Source organism: Chiloscyllium plagiosum, unplaced genomic scaffold (assembly GCF_037043375.1).
Source record: "Chiloscyllium plagiosum isolate Xiang-an unplaced genomic scaffold, Cpla_swu_hap1 HiC_scaffold_16, whole genome shotgun sequence".
NCBI lineage: Eukaryota > Metazoa > Chordata > Chondrichthyes > Orectolobiformes > Hemiscylliidae > Chiloscyllium > Chiloscyllium plagiosum.
This window is the reverse complement of record NW_028270154.1, coordinates 35070507-35094275: the sequence shown is the minus strand read 5'-3', so window position 1 is coordinate 35094275 and position 23769 is coordinate 35070507. Positions and strand designations below refer to the sequence as shown.

The following is a 23769-nucleotide window of genomic DNA, read 5'->3' as shown; positions in this document are numbered from 1 at the left end:
AATCCAAGAAAGGGGTTAAAAAAAAACATCCTGCACAAGACCCAAATGGCTAGCCAACAAATGAGGCCTCTTGTCCTCATCACATTATGTCCCTGAGATTAGACTTGAAGTAATTAAATCCTCCTTCCGCAGCAGTCTGGTTGCGTACTTGACAGTGGTGAGTATGATCAGAATTAACTTAAACATTGTGCTACCACACTACAGATGGCATCCTGTAACTCTGTACTACCATCTGTGAAGCTACCAGAATAAAAACAAAAACAAACCAAGTTTCGCTCAGTTACATACTTTTGAACAAACAGAAAAGCAGAAATGGCAGCCTATGACTCAATCGTTCAAATCCCTATGGCCAGGTATGAGAGAACTCCATTGTATACACAGACAGAAGTGGCAGAAAAATTTTACCAATTTTAAGGAAGATAACTTTTTTTAAAAGAATGTCATAAAAGTTGGCAATTATTCATCAAGATGACAGCAACTATGTGGTCTTTTTGCTTTCTCCCCCCGAAGAGATGGAGTGCCTTTTTATTACACCTTGTGTTGCACAGGAAACTTCATGGTAGCATACCGTACAATGTAAAGCAACTCCTTTTCGAAAACCCAATAAGTAGATACAATTAAAATCCATTAGAGACAAGGGCAACAAAATTATTATTCAGTAATTACACAAAATTGACCTTGAGGAGTCAGCAATCCAATTTACACCACAACAAATTCTCTACCAAATAAATTTGAAAAGATTAGCAGCCACTAAAATAGACAGCCATCACCAGAGTTCAATTTTACCTAAAAATCTTGAAACTACAAGCCCATTCAAACACACACATTCAACTCTAAAAAGTCTAGTAGTGAATTCAATAAGTTCACATGGAGTAAATGTAAGCATGATGATTATGTTCTGTTTTGTTGATATGAAACAAATTTACTATCAGTGCCAGTGACATCTGAGTACCCAACATCAATCCTGTCAAGATTTATTTCTAATTAACTGGATGTTCAATTTTTGATCATTTCTGAAGCGTACACATTAACAGAAACATGTACTGGATATTAATTGGTTAGAATGATGGAGACAGCTATTCATTTATTCAACCAAAAAAGTTGTCTGCATTGGGGTATAAGCACATTTAAGTCAAATGAAGGACCTCTTTGGCTGGAGTTTACAGGTTAACATCGGTCTCTTCCTCCTGTGTGAAAGACAAGCAATTGCGTTGAAGTGTAAATAATAAGCTAGTGAGGAGAGAATTGTTAAGCGCACTGACAAACCTCTGAAGGCTTCTTCTCTTCCTGCCTTGTCCAGGGGTGCTTTGTGTTTGCTGTCTTAGAACTTCGACACCATAATGTTATGTGACCTTGTGAAAGAAGATCGAAAAAGTTACTCTGCTGATGACAATGAATGGAAATTATGCACATTAAGGGGACGCTATTGGATAGTAAGATAATTAAATGGACACCAACTGATTTAGAAGGCACAACAAATCTCAGGTAAAAGCTAACGTTCAAATAAAAAACTGACAGATTCACCGGGATCATCTTGAGGTTGTTTGCTAAATAAACAATAATACAAAAAACTGGACTATGAGAGCAACTGAGAACACTTTCACTGAGTACAGGACTATGCCTCTTTTCATAGTTTCCCTCTCATTTTCTGGCCAAGAGAACGGGTTGGTGAACTATTTCAAGACCTCTGCCAAGATGGTCCATAATTCAGCATGGGGATATTAGGGACAGATCAATTCTTTCCTCTTCTAATCAAAGAAAAACTCACAGTCTCAGGTAACACCTTTATTCAGTTGCACAACAGGACGTCAGAACATAATATGCCACAGACAGGCTATGGTGACCGGTCATGACGCCTAGATTAACAATGCAGAGGATCCAACTAATGTTCTGGGGCCACAGGTTCAAATCCCACCCTAGCAACTGGTACAATTTAAATTCAATTAATTATAAATGATAGCTATGACCATGAAAACATTGTTGCAAAAATCTATCTGGAAGGACATCTGCTATCTTTGCCTGGTCTCAGTGACTCCAGATCCGTAGCAATGTAGTACATTCTTAGCCATCAATGAATTCAACCTTGCAAACTATCCAGTTCCACAACAATTAGGGATGGGTAATACATGCTGACCTTGTAGATAATGCTCACATTCCAAGAATAAATTAGCACTCCAAGGTTAAGGAATCTCCTCACTCTCTGGTGAAGAATAGTGGAATGCTATCTTAATGAATATGAGCATCAGTGTTAAACTGCCTTCAATGGAACAACCAACTTGTAATAAAATGTTTTTTGCTAAACCTTCACTTTTTGCTTCGGTGTTAAATTCTAACTTACTTAAATGTCCCTAATGTATCTGACGCTATTACCACTGCTGGTTGTGCATTCTACGCACCTACCTCTGACATCGCCCTTAAACCTTCCTCCAAATACCTTAAACTTATGTCCCCTCATGATAGACATTTCCGTTATGGGAAAATGTCTCTATTTATCTACCTACGTCTGTCAACATCTTGTACACCTCTATCAGGTTACCGCTCATCCTTCTTCACTCCAATGAGAAAAGCACTAGATCCCTCAACCTTTCTTCATAAGACATGCCCTCCAGTCCAGGTGAATCTCCTCTGCACCCTCTCTAAAGCTTCCACATTCTTCCTATAATGAGGTAACCAGAACTGAACACAATATTCCAAGTGTGGTCTAACCAGGACTGTATAGAGCTGCAGCATAACCTTGCAGCTCTTAAACTCAACCCCCCGGTTAATGAGAGCCAACACACCATAAGCCTTCTTAATAACCCTATCAACCTGGGTGGCAACTTTGAGGGATCTAGGGACATGGACCTCATACTGCCAAGAACCCCGCCTTTAACTCTGTAATCAGCATTCAAACTCGACCTTCCAAAGTGAATGACTTCACACTTTTTCTGGCTGAATTCCATCTGCCACTTATCAGCCCAGCCCTGTATCCTGTCAATGTCTCATTGCAACCTACAACAGCCCTCCAACACAATCCACAACTTCACCAACCTTCGTGTCATCGGCAAATTTACTAACACACCCTTCCACTTCCTCATCCAAGACATTTATAAAAATCATAAAGAGCAGAGGTCCCAGAACTGATCCCTGTGGAACACTACTGGTCACTGAGATCCAGGCTGAATACTTTCCATCTACTACCACTCACTGTCTTCTAATGGGCCAGCCAATTCTGTATCCAGACAGTTAGGTTTCCTTGTATTCCATGCCTCCTTACTTTCTGAATGAGCCTACCATGGGGAACCTTATCAAACATCTTGCTAAGATCCATGTACACTACATCCACTGCTCTACATTCATCATGTTCCTCACATTTCTCACATCCTCAAAGGATTCAATAATGTTTGTTAGGCATGAACTGCCCCTCACAAAACCCATTCTGACTATCTCTAATTAAACTATGGTTTTCCAAGTAATCATAAATCCAGTCTCTCATAATCCTCTCCAATACTTTGCCCACCACTGACATAAGACTGACTGGTCTGTAATTTACAGGATTATCCCTATTCCTTTTCTTGAACAAGGGAATAACATTCGCCATCCTCCAATCATCTGGCACAATTCCAGTGGATAGTGAGGACGTAAAGATCATCGTCAAAGGCGGAGCAATCTCTTCCCTCACTTCCTGTAGTTACATAGGGTATATCCTGTCTGGCCCAGGAGATTTACCTAGCCTTACAATTTTTCAAAATATTTAGCACATCCTCCTTCCTAAAATCAACCTGTTTGAGCATATCAGTCTGTTTCACACTGTCCTCAGAAACGTCAAAGTCCCTCTTAGTAGTGAGTACTGAAGCAAAGTATTCACTAAGGACCTTCCCTACTTCCTCCAACTCAAGGCGCAAGTTCCCTCCACTATCCCTGATTGGCCCTACCCTCAATCTGGCCAGCCTCTTGTTCCTCATATAAGCATAGAACGCCTTACCATTTTCCTTAATCCTACCCGCTAAAGCATTTTCATACACTATTCTAGCTCTCCTAAGTCCATTCTTCATGGCATTTTCCTAGTCTCCCATAGTCACGTGTAAGAGTCTAGTGTAAAAGTCTATCCTTGGTATTTAAAGATAAAAATGCCATTACAGCTCAATTTATTCCAGGAAAAGCTGTGTTAATTATCAAATATTCCCTCAGAATTGAATCCTTGCACAGCACAAGGCACGTTATCTATAGTGCAAACTGAATTATTGTCACTATTCATCAACTGTTATTAATTTCTGTCAGACCGAAGGACACATTTTTGCAAGTTTCCACATTCACTTGCTATAGTCTTGCGACCTGGGAATATGGATTTCAAAAAAGATTTGAAAATTCTTGGACCATGAGTCTGTAGAAAAATTCTCCATGACAATTCACTGTTTCCAAAAAGGGATTTTGAGTCCCTGATTGAGGTTCTTACTGTCAGTGGTGTCCGAGTCCTCACTGCTGGTGGAGAACTTCCTCCGTTTCATTATTTCATTATCCATCTGGAGATCTGCAATAATTACAAGCAACCTTCGTCAATTCCAGTAAAGTTGGCAAGATGTTCCCGAAATAACCGTTTTGATTTTAAAAAATGAGAACAATTTATACAGTACTTCGCACATGATGAAATAGGACACTGCAAAAAAAGGGGACGTTAGGCCAGCTGACAAATAACCTGGTGAAAGAGGTAAGTTTTTCGGGAGTACTGTAAGAAGGAAAGGAAGTGGAGGAAGGAAATTCCAGAGTCAACATCCAAGACATCTGAAGGCTTGGCCATCAATAGTGAAATGATTAAAATCAGGGATGTGCATTACACCAGAATCAGGAAAATCTCAAATATCTTGGAGGCTGGGGGAGGTGAGTTAGGATTACAGAAATAAGAGAGGCTGAGAATTTTAAAATCCAAATATCTCTTGACCACGAGCCAATCTAGGTCAGAGTGAATGGGACTCTCCATTTATAAAGGTTCTATAGTAAAGAAATAGGCTATTCTCAACCAGCCCATCCTATATTTATGTTGCACTAGTGCCTCCCTCCTTAATTAATCATGTAAATCTATTAACTAACTTCTCCTTCAAATATTTGTCTATCTTCTCCTTCAATCCATGAATGTCATTAGCTTCAAGCCGAGGGAGGGTGAGGAACATGGGAAAAATAAAGGATGGAGGTCATACTTTGAAGTTGCAGAGCTCAATCCTAGAGGATGTAAAGTGCTGAAGCTGAAATTGAGGTGCTGTTTCTCCAGCTGGCATTGTGTTTCATTGGAATGCTGCAGCATGCCAAGAACAGAAATATTAGTACGGGAGCATGGTGGCTTATTGGAATAGCAAGCAACTGAGAGATCAGAGTCTTTCCTACGAACAAAGTAGAGGTATACCGCAAAGCATTCACCCAGTCTGCGTGTAGACTCACCAATATAAGTGAGACCGCACAGTAAGCAGTGAATACAGCAGATTGGATCCTGCTGAGATTCTTCAGCACTTTGTTTCTTTTTATTTCAGATTTCCAGCATCTGCACTATGATGCTTTTATTTTGTTGGAGGTGAATGTTGTGGTCAACTGCGTCAAAGTCTCCAAACAGGTTGAGAAGGAAAAGGATAGTGTATTTTTATCACAGTCACATAGGATTATCATTTGTGTATTTGATAACAGCTTTTTGTTACAGCCGAAAGGGTAGAACTTGATTGGAGAGATTCAACAAAGAGTGTTTGGATAAGATAGGAACTGATGTGGAAGACAAAATATCCGAGGACAGAAACCACCAGACTGAAACAAGTTTGTGTATACAGTCAGTGGGAATATGCAATCCACAGGGGTACAACAAAAACCTGTAGATATTATCACACCTTTAATGCAAAATAAATATCCCAAGGTACTTCTTAGAATTTAAAACTGATTTTAAAAAATTCATGCTAAGTCAAAGAGAGGGAACCAAACAATTTGTCCAATTATGGCCTTTAGAACCGGACAGGGTTAGGGAAGGGAGTCCAGAGCACAGGGTCTTGACAGCTCAAGTCATGGCTACCATGGTGCTGAAGGAAGAGAGAGTGCAAAAAATGGCCAGAGTCAGAGAAATGGAGAGTTTAAAAGGTTAAGGACAGAGAACTAAGGACGTGTGTGAATATTAAATTGAGGTATTGAGGTTTCTCGAGGTCAGTAAGAACAGCTGATAGGAGAGTAAACTTGGTGCAAAATAGAGTACAAACAGAGGAGTTTTGCCTGAACTTTACAGAGGATGACAGACCAATTAAAAGAGAATGCTAACAGTTAAGTCTAAAGCCATCAAAGATGTGGTTGAGGGTTTCAGCACCAGCCATCTGGTCAAAGGAAAGATTGAAGATATGCAATGTCATTGAAGTGAAAGAATCAGTCCTCATGAAGCAGAAGTTAGAATGGAGCACTGCAATTGCAAACAGTCTGCTTCAATCTGAGACCTTTGCCATGGATGGGATGGAATTAGTGGAACAATGGTTGCGATGAGTTCTGAAGACAATCAATTCTTCCAATTCATTACTGGACGAATGTCAGCTCATTCTAAGGCTTATACTAGAGACCATCTATTGGGCACTGCAAACCAGGAAGCAGATCTTTCTCAAGAGTCATTATGAGGCCAACTATCTTGTGCTTGACAAAGAAATACAGCCTGGGTCACTACAATTGTGACACCTTTATGAAAGTACCATTTCACAGGATAGTAGTACACGATGTATCTGGCTTATTCCTTCAAACTTGCATGCAAATACCAAAACAGCATTCTAGAGAAAGGACCAGGTTGCCATAAGTGGACAGCAGTATCCTGCTGGTCCTCTCAAGAATCAAACTGGCATGACAGGTGGCCCATTTCAGTGTCTCCTGTACAACGAGGTACATTGTACAGCATTAGCCGATAGTATCACCTAACAGCTTCATTAACCTGTTTTCATATTTTGTCTCTGACATGATAAAAAGTCACAAGGTAATTCACAGGGGCAAAGCACAATGTGAACGAAGCATACAATGACACTGATTTCTCTGGAATCAAATATACAAAATACATCTTGTGCACTGAGAAACATACCGATACAAGATAGAGACACTCGTCTCTGTGCTCATACAAACATGGAGGTCGCAAATCCCTGCAAACGTCAGTAAAAATGGAGATCTGAGCTGCCATGAGGTCATGTAATGCATCAAAGGACTGTTCATTTGTCCACGGAGGAGTCCTCCAAGTCTGGGTTCTTTTGCAGATCCATTGTTATTTTCACAAAAATAGAAAGGTCTCTTTGAATGGCAAAGTTGTCGATGGCACATCCAAAAGCATCTACAGAAGATACTCAGAACAAAGCATATTACTGAGGTCCTCCTAATGCATCAAAGCAACCAGAGCTTCCCTTTAAAAGGTCCCAATGGAACATCAGAGTTCCAAGATGCAATGAGAACTCTGATAGAAGAATGAACTTACTTGTGATCCTCCTCAGCTGCAGGTTTTGCAGTCAGTCACCTACTGCCCAAGAAATCAAATGATAATTGATCATGAAGAGCTCAGAGGAAACAGAATTCCTGAGATAGGGGGCTCTTGTGGTCTGGTGGTAATGCCCCTACTTCTGAGCAAGTAGGCTTGGGTTCAAGCCCTACCTGCTCCAGAGGTGTGAAATAATATCTCCGAACAGGTTAATTAGAAAATGTCTAGAACTCCTGGGGAGGGTTGTTGTGTTGTGGTGGTAGTGTTCCTACTTTAAGACAGGATGTCTGGGTTCAAGTATCACCTGCTCCAGAGGTGTCTCACAACACATCTTAACAGGCTGGTTAAAATATCTAGAATTCTTGAGGATGACAGCTACACTGACAACTGCTGGCATCAACATGTGGGAAATGTCTTAACAACTAATCAATAATGATCTGAACATTGATATGTCTCTCTACATTAAGAAGATCAAGGATGTTGATTGTTGGTGTTCGCAATGCTGTATGCCCAGCTATTGAATTGCATACATTAATGAACAGATAACATGACAGAAATGGAATGTCTTCACACACTGCTACCAATGATTGCTGTCATGCCAAACTGGATAAAATTCTTCAGTTCTCCTAAAAACACATGTGTGACAAATGCCCATCTAAGTGACAACTTAGCTGATATTATAGTGATTTCTTTTGACTCACAAGCCAGGTGACTCAAAACAGTTTTTTCACAAGTTGTGAGACAGGTGCCCAAGCAAATGATACTGGCTGCAATCTTTCATGCAGATATTGGTTCACAAGCTAGAAGAGATAAAATCAGAGAAAAGAAACTCCATATTTGCTTTTGTGAATCCAGTGATCACTCTTCAAAGCTTCTCCAGGCTCCAAATCCAAAAACTTCTGTAAGGGCTATCTAATTTTAAGTTAGCCTTGGTACATTCTCAGCCAATTAAGTTGTGGTTAATTCTACATTTGATTATAATGAGCCTCACAGGATGCTTTGGCATCGACTTGACAGTGCCATTAAGAGAAGATGGAAACTCAGCATAAACAGGTCCTAAGCAAATTCCAAGCCTCATCACTCTAGTGTACCATGCCACCAAGCTAATCTCAGAATTACGCAAAAGTACCTCTTTAACACCAATTTTCAGCTTTCTAAAAGACTTGTTATGCCTCTGTTCCTGGCTGATGACATGCCATAAACCTGTCCTCCCAATTCATACATTATCTCCATCAGAATCCCTGGCCTATATCTCAACCCAAAAAATCTTTATTGATGATAAGTGCAAAGAAATTCTTAAGGCATTCATTTGACGGTTCTGTTATTTTAACAATTAAACTGTGTTTTTGAGTAGCTCAGCACCTCAATTACAATGGCAGTGTCATGCAAATGTATTAATAATTCAACCACTATTATCACTGACAATAACATCTCTCTCTAATTGCCACACGCACTCCATTAAGCATTTCAGTTGCTTCCCTCAAATTATCTGTTCTAACTTTTACTCAACACCTTGTCTCTTTTAATTCTGTCTCCACTCTACTCCTATTTGGCCATTCCAACAAATAATTGCTTACCTCAGATTGTTTCTAAGGTTTTTACACACTGCATAAAAAAATGACACTCAATTACTTTTGCCTGTACTTTACTTCAGTCATATGAACTATTAGACACAGACATATTTATAATTTCTTACTTTTCTTTCTTTGCTTTCATTCTTATCAATATCATTTTTACACAGTTTGGATCAGAACTTGGATTTGGGCTGTAAAGTTAAACAGGCAGTATTGGCCTTGCTAACATTGTTTTAAGCCCAGCTAGATTTTTCACTTTACTGAAGCGAATGGAAGTGAATATCAGGCAGAGATAATAGTGGATGACCAATACAAACACAGCCAGCAGATGAGGCTCATTATTACCTGTATGAAATCACAATAGGTTGTCTTCCCACGTCAACTACTTTTTAAATGCCGTCCTCACTTGTTTTATGTCTGTTCACACAATTCCACCATCTATCCCCCAGTTATGCCTTGCACCTTCAATTAAATTGCACGCACAACAATTCTCTCATTCAGTAGCATCACAGAAATTGCCAAAACAGACTTCATTCAATTTGTCCTCTGCATTATGGCTAGTCCATGCCTAAAGTACTGATGATTGTGTTTGCATGAAAAAATGACCCCACTCCTGCTCAATTTCTGGTATACTCCCTGACTCTATTAAATATCAGAATTTTCCCAAACGTAACACCCACACAAAAGACACATAAGTAATGTATCCCAAACTCCAACTGGTACATTTTAATAGCATCTGGGCGGCACAACAGTACAGTGGTTAGCATTGCTGCCAGGGAACCAGGTTCAATTCTACCCTTGGGCAACTGTCTGTGTGGAATTTGCACATTTACCCTGTGTCTGCACTGGTTTTCTCCGGGTGCTCCGGTTTCCTCCTACATTCCAAAGATGCGCAGGTTAGGTGGATTGGCCATGCTAAATCGCCCATAGTACCCAGAGATATAGTCACAGAGTTATAGAGATGTACAGCATGAAAACAGACCCTTCGGTCCAACCCATCCATGCCGACCAGATATCCCACCCTCCAAATCCTTCCTATTCATATACCCATCCAATACCTCTTAAATGTTGCAATTGTACCAGCCTCCACCACATCCTCTGGCAGCTCATTCCATACACGTATCACCTTCTGCATGAAAACGTTGCCCCTTAGGTCTCTTTTATATCTTTCCCCTCTCACCCTAAACTAATGCCCTCTAGTTCTGGACTCCACCACCCCAGGGAAAAGACTTTGCCTATATATCCTATTCATACCCCTCATAATTTAGTAAACCTCTATAAGGTCACCCCTCAACCTCTGACGCTCCAGGGAAAACAGCCCCAGCCTGTTCAGCCTCTCCCTGTAGCTCAGATACTCCAACCCTGGCAACATCTTTGTAAATCTTTTCTGAACCCTTTCAAGTTTCACAACATCTTTCCGATAGGAAGGAGACCAGAACTGCACGCAATATTCCAACAGTTGCCTAACCAATATCTGTACAGCCGCAACATGACCTCCCAACTCCTATACTCAATACTCTGACCAATAAAGGAAAGCATATCAAACGCCTTCTTCACTATCCCATCTACCTGCGACTCCACTTTCAAGGAGCTATGAACCTGCACTCCAAGGTCTCTTTGTTCAGCAACACTCCCTAGGACCTTACCATTAAGTGTATAAGTCATGCCAAGATTTGCTTTCCCAAAATGCAGCACCTCGCATTTATCTGAATTTACCTCCATCTGCCACTTCCCAGCCCATTGGCCCATCTGGTCCAGATCCTGTTGTAATCTGAGGTAACCTTCTTAGCTGTCCACTACACCTCCAATTTTGGTGTCATCTGCAAATTACTAACTGTACCTCTTATGCTCTGTGTAGATTAGGTGGATTAGCCATGGAAAATGCTGGATTACAAGGATTGGGTAGGGGAGCGGGTCTGGGTAGGATGCTCTTTGGAGGGTCGGTGTGGATTTGATGGGCCAAATAGCCTGTTTACACACTGTAGGAATTCTAAGATCTTGGTCATATGATACAGAATAAAAATTAAATACGTAAGTTAACTGAAATACTTTTATATAAATGAAAGGCTATATACCTGTGCTTTTCACAAAATAATATAGTTTAATCAATGCCCAAAACACCAGCAAGAATTTAGTAATAAATTATTATAAGCAGAAGGCAATGGTGGATGAGTATCACTGAACCAGTAATCCAGAATCCCAGGCAAATAATGTGGGTATGTGGATAAAAAAAATTTAGAATTAAAGAGCTCACCTAATGGCAACCATGTCACCATGGTGAATTGTCATTAAAAAAAATCATCCAGTTGACAAATATCCTTCAGGGTATGACATCTGCCATCTATATCTAGACTGGTCTACACCTGACTCCAAGCTCACAGTTACCTACCTTCTGAATTGGCCGAAGAAGTTAAGTTGTATCAAACCACTACAAAGTCCAAACAAAGAAACAACACTGGATGAACCAGCTGGCACTGACCTAGACAGTGGCAAGGATGATGGCAAATGCAGCCCTGTAAAGTCCTCCTTACTAACATCTGGGGTGGGGTAACTGGTGGGGTTCCCGCCTCAGGCGACTGACTGTGTGGAGTTTGCACATTCTCCCCGTGTCTACGTGGGTTTCCTCCGGGTGCTCCGGATTCCTCCCAAAGATGTGCAGGTCAGGTGAACTGGCCATGCTAAATTGCCCGTAGTGTTAGGTAAGGGGCAAATGTAGGGGTATGGGTGGGTTGCGCTTCGGCGGGGCGGTGTGGACTTGTTCTAAACTGCCTGACACAGTCATTCTCACGGAATATAGCTAACTTTGGCCTCACTGATCGACCTGCCACAAATGCACCTGCACTTGACAATAATCAGTAAGAGTGATCATTGCACAACCTTACTAACATGAAGTCCCATTTTCTGACTTAAGGGTAAAAACATTGACGTGTTAAACCAGCCATGATCATACTGAATAGTCCTGCACCTATGTTCCTCTACCCTATTGTGTGACACCATTATTTAATTCAAACAGACCTATCAACTCAAAATTAAGCACTCATGAAGCTTCATGGAGCAGCACCAGACTGTTAATCAAACACAATCTAAAAAATTTCCCCCACTCTACTATTACCATCAAACCAGGAGATCAACCCTTGTTCAATGAAAAGTGCAGAAGGGCATGTCAGGTGCAACACCAGGCATACCTAAAAATGAAATGTCAGCCTGACAAAGTTACAACTTTGTGCTTGCATGTCAACCAAGCAGCAAATCACTGATTACACCATCAACATATCAGATAAAAGCTCTGCAGTCCTGCCACATCTAGTTGTGAATGATGATGGACAACTAAAAAAACTCACTGGAGGGAGGAAGCTCCACAAATATCTCTATAATAATAAAGGAGTTCTGCTCATCAGTGTAAAAGATATTTGCAACAAACCTTCAGCTGGAAGTGCCAAGTGGACGACCTAACTTGGCCTCCTCCAGGGGCCCAGCCAATCTTCAGTCAATTCAATTAATTTCCCTTCATGTGAGAGCAAGGTGCAGCTGAAGGCGCTGGATATTGCACAGGCTATGGGTCCTGGCAACATTTGGCAATATTACTGGCAATGTATACTCAAGAACTTTCTGCACGCCTAATTAAGCTGTCCCAGTACAGTTACAACATTGGAACTTGCCCAAAAACGTTGTTCCTTAGAAAGCACCTACCAAACCCATGATCACAACCATTGACAAGAACAAGAACAGCAGATAGATAGGAAGACCACTACATGCAAGTTCCCCTTAAGCCCCTCACCATTTTGAATGAAGTAGTGGTAATATATTTTCAATGTTGCTGGGTTAAAACCCAAAAGATGTCTCTATATGGAGGCATCTTCACAAAATGGAAGGCAGCACCATTATTTAATTCAAACAGACCTATCAACTCAAAATTAAGCACTCATGAAGCGTCATGGAGCAGCACCAGACTGATAATCAAACACAATCTAACCAATTTCCCCCACTCTACTATTACCATCAAACCAGGAGATCACAGAAGCACCATCACCCTCTCAATAGCTATAAGGGATGGGCAATAAATGCTTGCTCAGGCAACAACACCTGCATCCCATGAATGAATGTTTTTGAAAAAGAGGCCTCTTAACCTCGAGCATGTTGTAAAGTGTCCTGCAACAAATCACTAATACATCTTGGCCAACAGATCTCAAATCATCACAGCCATCATTCTTGTAAGATGGCCACTCTTCCCTCCAGATGTCAATAATACTGTATGTCTCAAATGCAGCCCACATACAAAATGGTGCCCAAAGAATGATAGAATTTATAACTCTATTCAGTCCAGGTTTCGTTGTATCAAACAGTGAAACAAGTAAGTTGCTAACCAGTTTATGCTTGCAAAGGATCCTATATTTCATCAGCAGACCTGCAATGTCAAAGTGATAAAGTAACTCTCCAAAGCACCAAAACAATCAGTCTTACATCAATAACTACCACTCTCTCCTCCTCAATCACAAGCAGTGCATCATTTTGTGTTGTCTCCTGCAAATTTACCAATGCTTTCCAAAATATTTCAAGAAGTGTGCAGGTTGTAGAATTGCCTTTGATGGTCCTGCAATATCAGTTTGTTTCATTGAAGTTTCTGGTCTTTCTGCAGAAAGTGTTTTGGGGCGGGGGGGACACTGATATTATTGCAATGACAGTATGTGCTCCACAGCAAACCATAAACAAAGCCCTGAACTTGATGCAAATGAAAATCACTGCTAGTATATTTACACTGCACAAATTATGTCATCTACATAAACCTCAATATCTCCCAGACTCTGCACCATCAACCACCCTAGGAATTACATAATGATGCCCTCTTACTAGATAATGGATTCTATTTGTTTTGTACCCATCACCCTCCTGAAACAGGAGCAATTCCTGAATACTGTCTGCTGCCAAAAAATAAAATCACTGTCACTTGAGATGTAATTTTGGAGAGAAGGGTAATACTGCACCACAGTATAAACATTGCATGAAAATGTAGGAAAAAAAACTTGCTAACTGAAGATGGAAAAGAAAATTCAATTTGTTGCAAGGTTTATTCCATCTATGCAATATAACTGCCCTCAGCTCCTCATAATGAGGTCTATAGCTCAGCTTCATTATCTCCTTCTTGTTTATGCTTACAGCTTTAGGAACTAAATCTGAATGAACAATACCATACACATCTATGAAACAATTCAGGCAAACATGACCCACTCCACTCTTGCCACAATAAAGCAATGTATACTAATTTACAATCACTCCTATCAGTGTGACAAATATGACAGAGATTTTCATTCTAGATCAGTGGTGCTGGAAGAGCACAGCAATTCAGGCAGCATCCGAGGACAGGCAAAATCGACGTTTCGGGCAAAAGCCCTTCATCAGGAATAAAGCTTCGGGCAAAAGCCCTTCATCAGGAATAAAGGTTCGGGCAAAAGTAGTCGTGGCCGAGTGGTTAAGGCGATGGACTAGAAATCCATTGGGGTCTCCCCGCGCAGGTTCGAATCCTGCCAACTACGGTGATCGTTAGAGATTTTCATTGCTTACCTGGGTACTTCCTAATAATAGCAGACCTTCACCTACACATCCTTCCAAGAACACACATAGCCTTCAGTAACCTATGTATGAATTGCTCCCCTCACGTTCAGCATTTTCTCTTTTCTGGTGGTTTGCCCTTCTGATAAATAAAACGTATTCATTCCCTGTGCTGTCCACAAGACCTCATAGCATATCATCACAAAGCAAGTTCTCCTCATCAGCCCTGAACTTGTGCACTCCACAGCTGAATTAATGGACTGAGCATCGTCAATAGTGAACTCATGATTTTCGAAAAGACTAATGCTGGCCTAACCAGCCACGTTCACATTCCATGGAATATATTTCTAAAATACCGATATGGAATCAACACTGCAAGTTTTTACCCATTTAATTATCCCATTTGTTATAGGGTGAGGAATGATTGCGCATTCAACAATTTGTGATGATTAAAATTTCCCAACATTAAATTGCTAAGCTTTGATGAAATTTTAAGAGAAACACACACACAATGCTGCCAATGTCATTGTGTGGGAACTCCCACACAAACTTCTGGCAACTATGCCCAAATGCAAGTCAGCATCCTAAAATGATTGGTTTGCACTGCAGAGACATCAGAGGGACAGCAAGACAACAAACTCAAAAATACATGCCATGAAGGAAGTCGGAGTTTAGTAATGTAATCTTCCAGAGATATCCAGCCAATCAGTGAATACTTTAATGGGAGAAACATTCCAAAAATATAAGATTTCCAGTAACTAATCAGAGACAACTAGAAACCAATAAGGAATGCTTACCTTGTGATACAATCTTCTGGTCTTCTCAAATAATTTGTCTGTTTTTCCAGATTATTCGCTCAACAGCTACATCTTGCATTGCGAATTCTAACAGCATTTCCAGCCAATCAAATGCATCCACAAGTGTTAAGGCATCTAAACATGAACAGAAATGTTACCATATTGCCTTCATTCAAAACTGAGGTCTGAAAAAAGTTCAAGTTAGAGCACTACAAACACTCGTGATTTTAAGATGGCTTTTTAAAAAAAGTCACTTTTGCAGAGTGAGTCGTGTAGTGGGTTGCACCATATTTTTCCACCTGTGGGCTTGTAATCATATCCAGCTGGAACTGCTCCTCCAACTCTTTACTGACATCTCCAAGTGGCTTGAGTTTACAGTAGTTATGAACTCAGTTCTTGTGTGTGTAAAATGATCTAGAAATCATTTAAGAAATGTCAATTTTGCTCAATTTAAGTAATAAGAACAGCTAGTCAGAAGTGACAATGTCATCTTAATGTGATGTGGGTGGGTACTAAGAGGTAAAGCTTTAAATCATAGAAGTGCAAAACATTTATTTGTTAAGTACAATAAAATCTTAAAACACATCTTTAGCCACATCAGGAATGCAAAGGATATCTGCCCCACATCGCAGAGAAATCTTTGTGTTCCAGCAGAAAACTGGCATATATGTAGTTTGTAGTGTCTTTGACCATGGTGTGCTGGACAGGAAGAGGAAGAAAATTCCTCACTGGTGAGTTTTCTCAATAAAATTACTCACATTATAAACTGTCTCCCTGAAGTACTGTAACTTGAAGGAATTAGCAGTTTGATGGAAACTTTCAAGTCCACATTTAGCTCTACAGTACAATAATACAGATCTCTTATGGGTTGAGATAAAACCCACACTGAGGCAATTCAAAGAATAAAACATGTGTTGATGTCATGACTCATACAAATCAATATGAAGTCTCAATGTTTTTACTGTTTGATGCTGTTAGTGGAATTTTCTAACACAGATTCTTAAGAGTGTTTATCCGAAATCTACACTGTTCTTATTAAGGATATGTGTTAACATTTATTAATGAGTCCTTTAAATTCAGGACTTAGTTTGGAAGAAGGAAAAAAACATTATAAAGAACATTACGCATTCCTCTGCACCCCTTCATACCATTACCACCACCACCCTTTATAAACAGACATAAGAAAGTGTGAAATTAAGTTTACAAAAGAGCTATCCTAAATATTTAAGATGTATATTTTGACACACTGCTTTCTTGATGTTCAGAGATCTCACTGAATTCTTGAGATTACAAAATGATCAGTTTAATGAGGGTGGCAACATGCATCCAGAGCAAAACTGGTCTGCAGGACAATAAGAGTTCTTCAGTAAATACAGTCACCTCCTTGCAGCACTGAAGACCCGTGCACACAAGTCAACTGCTCACATCGCCAAACTGTTACACTTTAGCTCTGACATTATCAGGTAAATGCCAATGTGGAAAACAGACTAGCTATGTCCTATCCACAAGAAACTAGACAAACATAATTCAACCAATTACTTTCCTATCAGCCTACTCCAAGATGGAAGGAGTAAACAATAGCTCCAAACAGTCACCAGTTGCTAGCCAGCTAAGTTCTGTACATCATTTCAATCTTGAATGAAACATTTCCACAACAGCTGATTGTAAGAAAAAAGTAACAGTTACCTACATCCATCAAGGAAGCATTCAATGAAACAATACACCAAAGAGCTCGAGCACAACTGGTCAGTAGGGGGCCAAAGTAAAATCCCTCGGTGGCCACAAACATACATAACATGAAGGGAAGAAGGAAAGATACCTTTAGGACTACCAAAATTATTCAAGATGGTAGGCTGTGGGCCAACATCATCTATAGAAGCTTCATCAAAAGCTTTAATTACAATGTCAGGAGTGAGATCTTTATCAATGATTCAAAAATATTCAACTCCATTCAAGACTTCTCCAATAACAACACAACTAATGCCAACCAATGGCAGCAGTGTGTATCACCCGCAAAATGTTACTCACCAAGGCATCATTGAAGGCGCCTTCCAAATCTGCAATTTATACCACCAAAAACAATGAGGGCAGCAAAAACATGGCAACACCACCAGCTGCAAGTTCCTTTCCAAGCCACATACCTTCGTGATCTGGAACCATATTCCTTTAATGTCCATGGGTCAAAACCTCAATACCTCCTTCCTATCAGCAAGGGCTGCAGCAGTTCAAGAAGGCAGTGATGTCCTTTCCCCTGGGCTCAACTTTGACAGTCCCTTTGCTGGTGGGCTATGACTGCAACAATCACAATCTATTGAATGCACTCTTCAAATCATCAGGATTATTTTCTTACCTGCTTGAGCACAAAGAATACCTCGTAAGCAAGTTCTCCAAGTTCTCCTCCAGCTCACTCACCCTTGTAACCTATAATAAATCACAATTGTCACTAAGTTAATATCCTGGAATTCCCTACTTAATGTCATTCAAGGACCACCAGCACAGGGAATCAGAGACACAAACTGAACACCCAATGTGAATGTCTCAATGCCACTAAGGATTAGCAATAAATGGAGTTTATTCAGAAGGCTGAACAGTTGTGTAACTTCATACAATGTCGTGTCTCTCTTGATGTCATTGCATATAAAAGGATTAATTAACCTGTAAACATGTATTCAAAATATGTCATTAATTATAAGGGTCACTACTATAGCTAATTTATTAAGTTAGATTTGGCTACCTGCTTTACCAATTAGTTTTTGAATAGTTTTGTTTACAGGCTCTTCTGGTAACACTATTTATCCACAGATTATTGTTCTAAAATGATCCATGGAAAGCAAGATTTGCTTAAAATCCATAGACTTCCACAGTTGTACACATTTAATATGTTGACTCTCAGATCAACCACAGACTCATTACTTGAGGGTAAATTATCCTATTTTGTTGCATTTTTCCCCTCGTGATCTCCTCAGGTCAAGAATAATTTTGGCCATAAGAGCAGGTGGACTATGTGTTTCATGCCTTCCAACAATATTAGTCTAAAATCCACCACTAGGAGGTGTGCAGAAACCACCCAGGAACAACATTGGGAGAGAAATTCACTCACAGGCAGTGAGGTTGAGATGTTGCTAAAGGGGAAGGTGATGTGGTCGCAATCAGAGGTGAGAACATGAAGTATTGCTAACAACAGCCTATGGCTTGAATCTTCCATCAAACTGCACATTAAGAAGTATACTTTTTAAACGCGTCACTTTTTAGTGGCAGCTTGCAGCGGTGCCTGAAAAGACTCATTGCTAAGTCTATAAGCAGACCTGATTTTCCAGAGTATTGCCAACCAATGCTGACCGCATTTTAGCAACACAACAATATTATAAACAGGCTTTAGGCCCTGTACTTGCATCAGCAAACGACCTTCTGTCTTCTGCAGACATGGGCCCTTGACACCTTTTGTTCCTTATACCAATATCAATTCCCTAAAACAACATAACTGAAAATCAACAGAAAAATCAACAAAACATCAAACTTGCATCGGACTTGAATTTTATTAGTCCTACACATTATGCAACCATGTCATTTAATGCACTATCTAACCACCATCAATCCAATATAATTCATTTCAAATCAAAAGGGGCAGACAAGGACTACAAGCTCTACAAAGAAGTGTTCCTTTTAGCTTACTGCTCATAAAGAAATAAAAGGACTTTATGGAGAATACTATCATCAACATTAACCGCACTTGCATGTCACATCTCAAAGTAATCTCAGACATAATACCGACCTCTAGATCACTTCCTTTTAACTCACTGTCATAGAATCATAGAATTCCTACAGTGTGGAAACAGACCCTCCAAAGAGTAACCCACCCAGACCCATTCTCCTACCCTATTATCCTCCATTTACCCCTGACCAATGCACCTAATCTACTCATCCCCGAACACCATGGGCAATTTAGCATGGCCAGTTCACTGAATCTGCACATCTTTGGATTGTGGAAGGAATCCGGAGGAAACCCACACAGACATGGGGAGAATGTGCAAACTCCATACGGACAGTCGTCCGAGACTGGAATCAAACCTCGCTGTAAGGCAGCAGTGCTAACCACTGAGCCACCAGGCTGCCCATTTTTAAAAAAAATGTTTTCTTAAAAAACTGTGATCACAGTTTTTTTAAAAATGTCTTTGCCCTTCACCAAAGCAATGAAGCAAGGGAGGAACACAATACAAAAAAACCCACAAGAACACCAGTTTGCAAAGTAATGCAAAGCCAAGAGATGTTCAAAGGAAGGGGGAGGGGAACCACAGCACAACTGTCACATTTCCCTTTCCACATTTATATACTTTGTCAAGGTTGACACAAACTCTGAAACGTGTCATAACTATAGCAAATAAACTTCAGAAATTCAATTCACTGTTTTATAACCCAAGTTGTTTACAAACACAGCCCATGTGAAAACACTAAATTTTTTTACCATAATGATAAAAAGTTTAAATTATTTCCTGAATAATTACAACCACTTCTAATTTTGCCTGTGGGTGACACAGTGTGAAATATTCATTCTAACTAACAAAAATATCTGCAAGTTATTTCATCTTCCATTTCCAATTAAAAAAGACATGACACTTTACAAGTTGGATTACGTTGTGACAGTCCTTTCTATTCCCCTGGAGTACAGTTTAGTTTTGCACGCGAATAATCAGGTTCTCAATTCTTCAACTGGTTTTTACACTGTTCTGGGAAAAAAAAATATTTTCATCACTGGTGTTACACTGCTTGTATATTTTGCAAATTAAGATGATTAAAGTTGTCCAACACGCCCCTCCCCCTATAATCAAAATAAACTACCAGTACAGAGAGAGTTAATGTAGGTCAACGGTCCCTCCTCTTCCTCAGTCTGTAGGTCTTCGCCCAGTGCGTGATGCAGCTACAGGTCAAGTGATTACCACTCGGCATCAGGCAACACACACGTGTGCATCTGTCATTTTTAAACATAAAAAAAAGTTGTGCATCCAGAGGAGTTTTCAAAAAAAAAGGGGGGGGGGGTGTGTTAGAGTTTGGATGGGGTTGGGAGGAATCGGTGCTGACCAAGTTTTGGTGCGTGCTGTGCAAGTTATACCTGCCTGTAGAATTCAGCAACTTTTTTTCATCTGGCTTTGCCTTCCCTCTTTCTCTGTTCGCTGGGTGGATGATGTTGTTGTTATTGTTGCTGCTGGAAAGGGGGTGGTGGGTGGGATGGAAGGGGGGGGGGGTTGAAATTGGACGAGCCACGCCTCCCCCCCGGTGAACCTGAGCGCAATGAATTCGGGATAAACAACAGCCACTCCCCCTAGAGTCAGCAGCGCAGCTTGCATTCAGGAACCTACATGTACACAGAGAGAGAGAGAGAGACCATTTATTAAACGTATTATTTTTTTTAAAAAAACCACAGCTCCTACGTTGCAAACGGTTGTCCCAACACACACATCCCACACCCTCCCCGGATCACTCCAATTCAAAATGATGTAACTCAATAAAGACGATGCATTTTATGAAAATAAAACATGTCAATGCTCATTTCTTCCTCCTCCCCCCCCCCCCCAAACACTTTACTCTCCACCCCCTTGAGAATCTACATCCCTCTTAAAATATATTTAAAAAGCAAGCACCCCCTACCACCACCATCCCTTCCTTCCTTCCTTCCCAGCCTGGGGTGCCAAAATATGTAAACATTTTTTTTGTGAAGAGTCCCGGACTGCAGTAACTGGTTACACGGAACAGCGATATTATAGCAGGGGAGAGAGAGAGGGGGAAAAAGTTGAGGCATGCACTTCTGGACCCCAAAATAAGTAGAGAGGAAAAAAAAGGGAATGTGTACGCGTGGGGTGCAGATCAAACCCCTCTTTCTTCACAGCCCCCTCCTTCCAAACATTCAAACAGTTACTTAGCTCTCTCTACTTAGAAACGATCAATAATAATTACCATGTATTTTTTTTTGCCTGCTTAAGCTTCGGATCTATATGCCTCTTTTTTTTTGCGGTGACTGTCCTCAGGCCACGATGGTGATGATGGTGTTGTAATGTGAATGCGATGGTGCTGATATATGTTAAAAGCGGCGCAGGAGGAAACGCACATCGATCCAATTGTCCATTAATACATTTAAATCTGTGTGTGTGTGTGTGTGTCTCTCTCTCTCTCTGCCCCCTCCCCTTCCCCTTCCCTCCCTCGCTGTTAAAAAAAACATGCAGTTACACAGGGCTGAGATGGCTGCCAATGAAATGCAATGGGCGCTCTCTCCCTCTCACACATACACACAGAGAGAGAGAGAGACACACACACACATACACATACACACAGTTTGCAGCTCCGCTCCTCTGCTCTCTCTCTCTCTCATTCCCACCTTTTCAGATCACTTTAACGCAGTCCTGTTGCGTTTCAGATCCTTTCGCCCCGATCCGGATTTTTTTCTCTTTTTTGTTTTGCAAACTGCATCTTGTGTGGGGGTTTCTTTTTTTTCTAGCTTTGCTACTTATTTCTTTTTCCCCTCTCTCTCTCTCTCTTATCTTCCCCCTTCTTGGGTTTTTTTTGTGTGTATGTGCAGTACGATCCCTTTCCGGATAATTTGGATGTAAAAAAAATAATAAAAGATGAGAGAGGTCGGACCTTAGATCTCAGGACGAACTAGACTCACTTTGGGAAATTTACCTCCAGAAAAGCCAGAGATTTTTTTCCTCTTTTTTGGCACTGGCGGACACTACAGGACCTAGCAACGAAATAGCTCATACTTCAAAATCTTTTGGCGCCATATTAATGACGTACTTAAAATTGCCTCTTGGAAAAAAAGACACGATCTCCCTGCGTCAAAGCCGGCGTCTTTTACTTAAATGTTGCAACGCACCAAAGACAGGGGAAACTCAAGAGAGGCGTGCAAAGAGGAAGGGGAGAGGGAGAGATGCACGCCTTTTTTTTTCAAAATATCTTGTTTTGCTCTTATTAAATGTCAGTTTCCTCCCAGCGACTGCATGCAATTTTATTTTAAATATTTAAATTATCCAGTGGTGTTGCAATGAGAACGCCTTACTTTTCACGGTGGGGATGTTGACACATGCAAAAATTACTGACCACACTGAACATTAAAGTACAGGATGCAATTAACAGATCTGGAATGTACTGTCACCACTCTGGAGATTAATCTCCGAGGTCATTGAAGCAGAAATAAAGTTATCAACCACCTTACACTCAAGTGCACCCTTAAGGTCAACTGGCCACTTACTTTTGGGGAAGGAGCTTCTAATTGTTAAATTTCAAATTTTTGTCAACTCATCATTACATGGTCAAACGTACTCCGAAAATGGTATTATAATCAAGTGAATTGTGCGACACTGAACACTAAAGTATAGGATAACTACAAGGCGATCTAATCATAATCAAGTGGAGAAATGATGGTAATCCATCACGTGTCTCTTTCATTGTACAAACTCAACAAGTTCTGAAAGCTTTATTTACTGTTTTATTATTTTAAATAGATGGAGTGCAGGAGAGATATAGACAGCGGTGAATTGACTTGCCTGGAGAAGCGTGTTTCCTTTCCGCACTTCAGTTTGTTACCTATCTTGTTATGTGTACGTGATAATAGTTAGTTCCATTACTTCATGATAATCGACGAAGTTGAGTTTTGTTCGTCGTCAAATTGAGCTGCAGCGTCTCTTTCATTCAAGTGCACTGATAGAACTTCTTTCTATTGTGTGTGAGGCAGTCAAGGACTTTGCTTTTAAATGAGAATACGGCCTGTAAAAAGACACTACAATGCTCTTGAGGTAATAGTTTTACTAAATCTCCAGGTAGTCCCAAATATTTGTGATTATGCTCTTTTCAAACTTCCGTAGATCTATTCAAGGAATTAAGCCACAAGTCTGTTGTATATTATATTTGAATATATTTTAAAAATTACAACTGTCAGAAAACGTTTGTTCCTAAAGGGTTAGTTGAACTGGTAGTTGCATTGGAAATGTGCACCTAACAAGGTATTGTCAGTGTAGATGTTCCATAAGCAATTTACACATTATGGGCTCAGACTGGTTTTGTTAAACAAAGTAAAATTGTTTTATTTTTTACCAATGTGCATACTGTGATTTAACTTTGGTACATTTTATCAATATCATTTAGGATATAATATAGCATCGAAACCATATAAATCTCTTATAGAAAAATGTAACAACATAGCATTCAATTCCAGTCTGTCACAACTTAGGTGTCACCCTCAGCACCTTGTGTCTGTCACTGTGTCTCACACCTGCACACACACAACATGGGTGCTAGGGAAAAATAAACACTACTGCAGTTAGGCGGTAGTATGGGGGTTAAAAAAAAGGAAAAAAAAATAAAACATTACATTCTCTGACTTTATGTGAGCAGTGCCCTCAGTGATAGACGAGAGAATATG

General features: G+C 40.3%; 1 protein-coding gene and 1 non-coding gene across 9 annotated transcripts in view; one reads left to right on the top strand and one right to left on the bottom strand.

Annotated features, from left to right (window-relative positions):
• jade2 (jade family PHD finger 2) overlaps nucleotides 1-22101 on the bottom strand; it is a 207523-nt gene extending 185422 nt beyond the window's left edge. For 2 of the 8 annotated variants that reach the window (XM_087995275.1, XM_087995282.1), the window contains exons 1-6: nucleotides 21727-22101; nucleotides 20467-20709; nucleotides 17710-17780; nucleotides 15360-15494; nucleotides 4436-4510; nucleotides 1267-1352 (exon numbers count right to left, since the gene is read on the bottom strand). In XM_087995275.1, coding sequence (XP_087851401.1) covers nucleotides 1267-1352; nucleotides 4436-4502 — 153 coding nt within the window. In that variant the 5' untranslated portion in view covers nucleotides 4503-4510; nucleotides 15360-15494; nucleotides 17710-17780; nucleotides 20467-20709; nucleotides 21727-22101. Of the gene's footprint in view, nucleotides 1-1266; nucleotides 1353-4435; nucleotides 4511-15359; nucleotides 15495-17709; nucleotides 17781-20466; nucleotides 20710-21308; nucleotides 21484-21726 lie in introns of those variants that run through there. The other 6 variants (XM_087995277.1, XM_087995279.1, XM_087995278.1 and 3 more) reach the window with 6 other exon arrangements.
• Nucleotides 14465-14546, top strand: trnas-aga (transfer RNA serine (anticodon AGA)). Its single transcript has one exon. It is a non-coding gene; the product is annotated as a tRNA-Ser (tRNA).
• Nucleotides 22102-23769: the final 1668 nt, after the last annotated feature.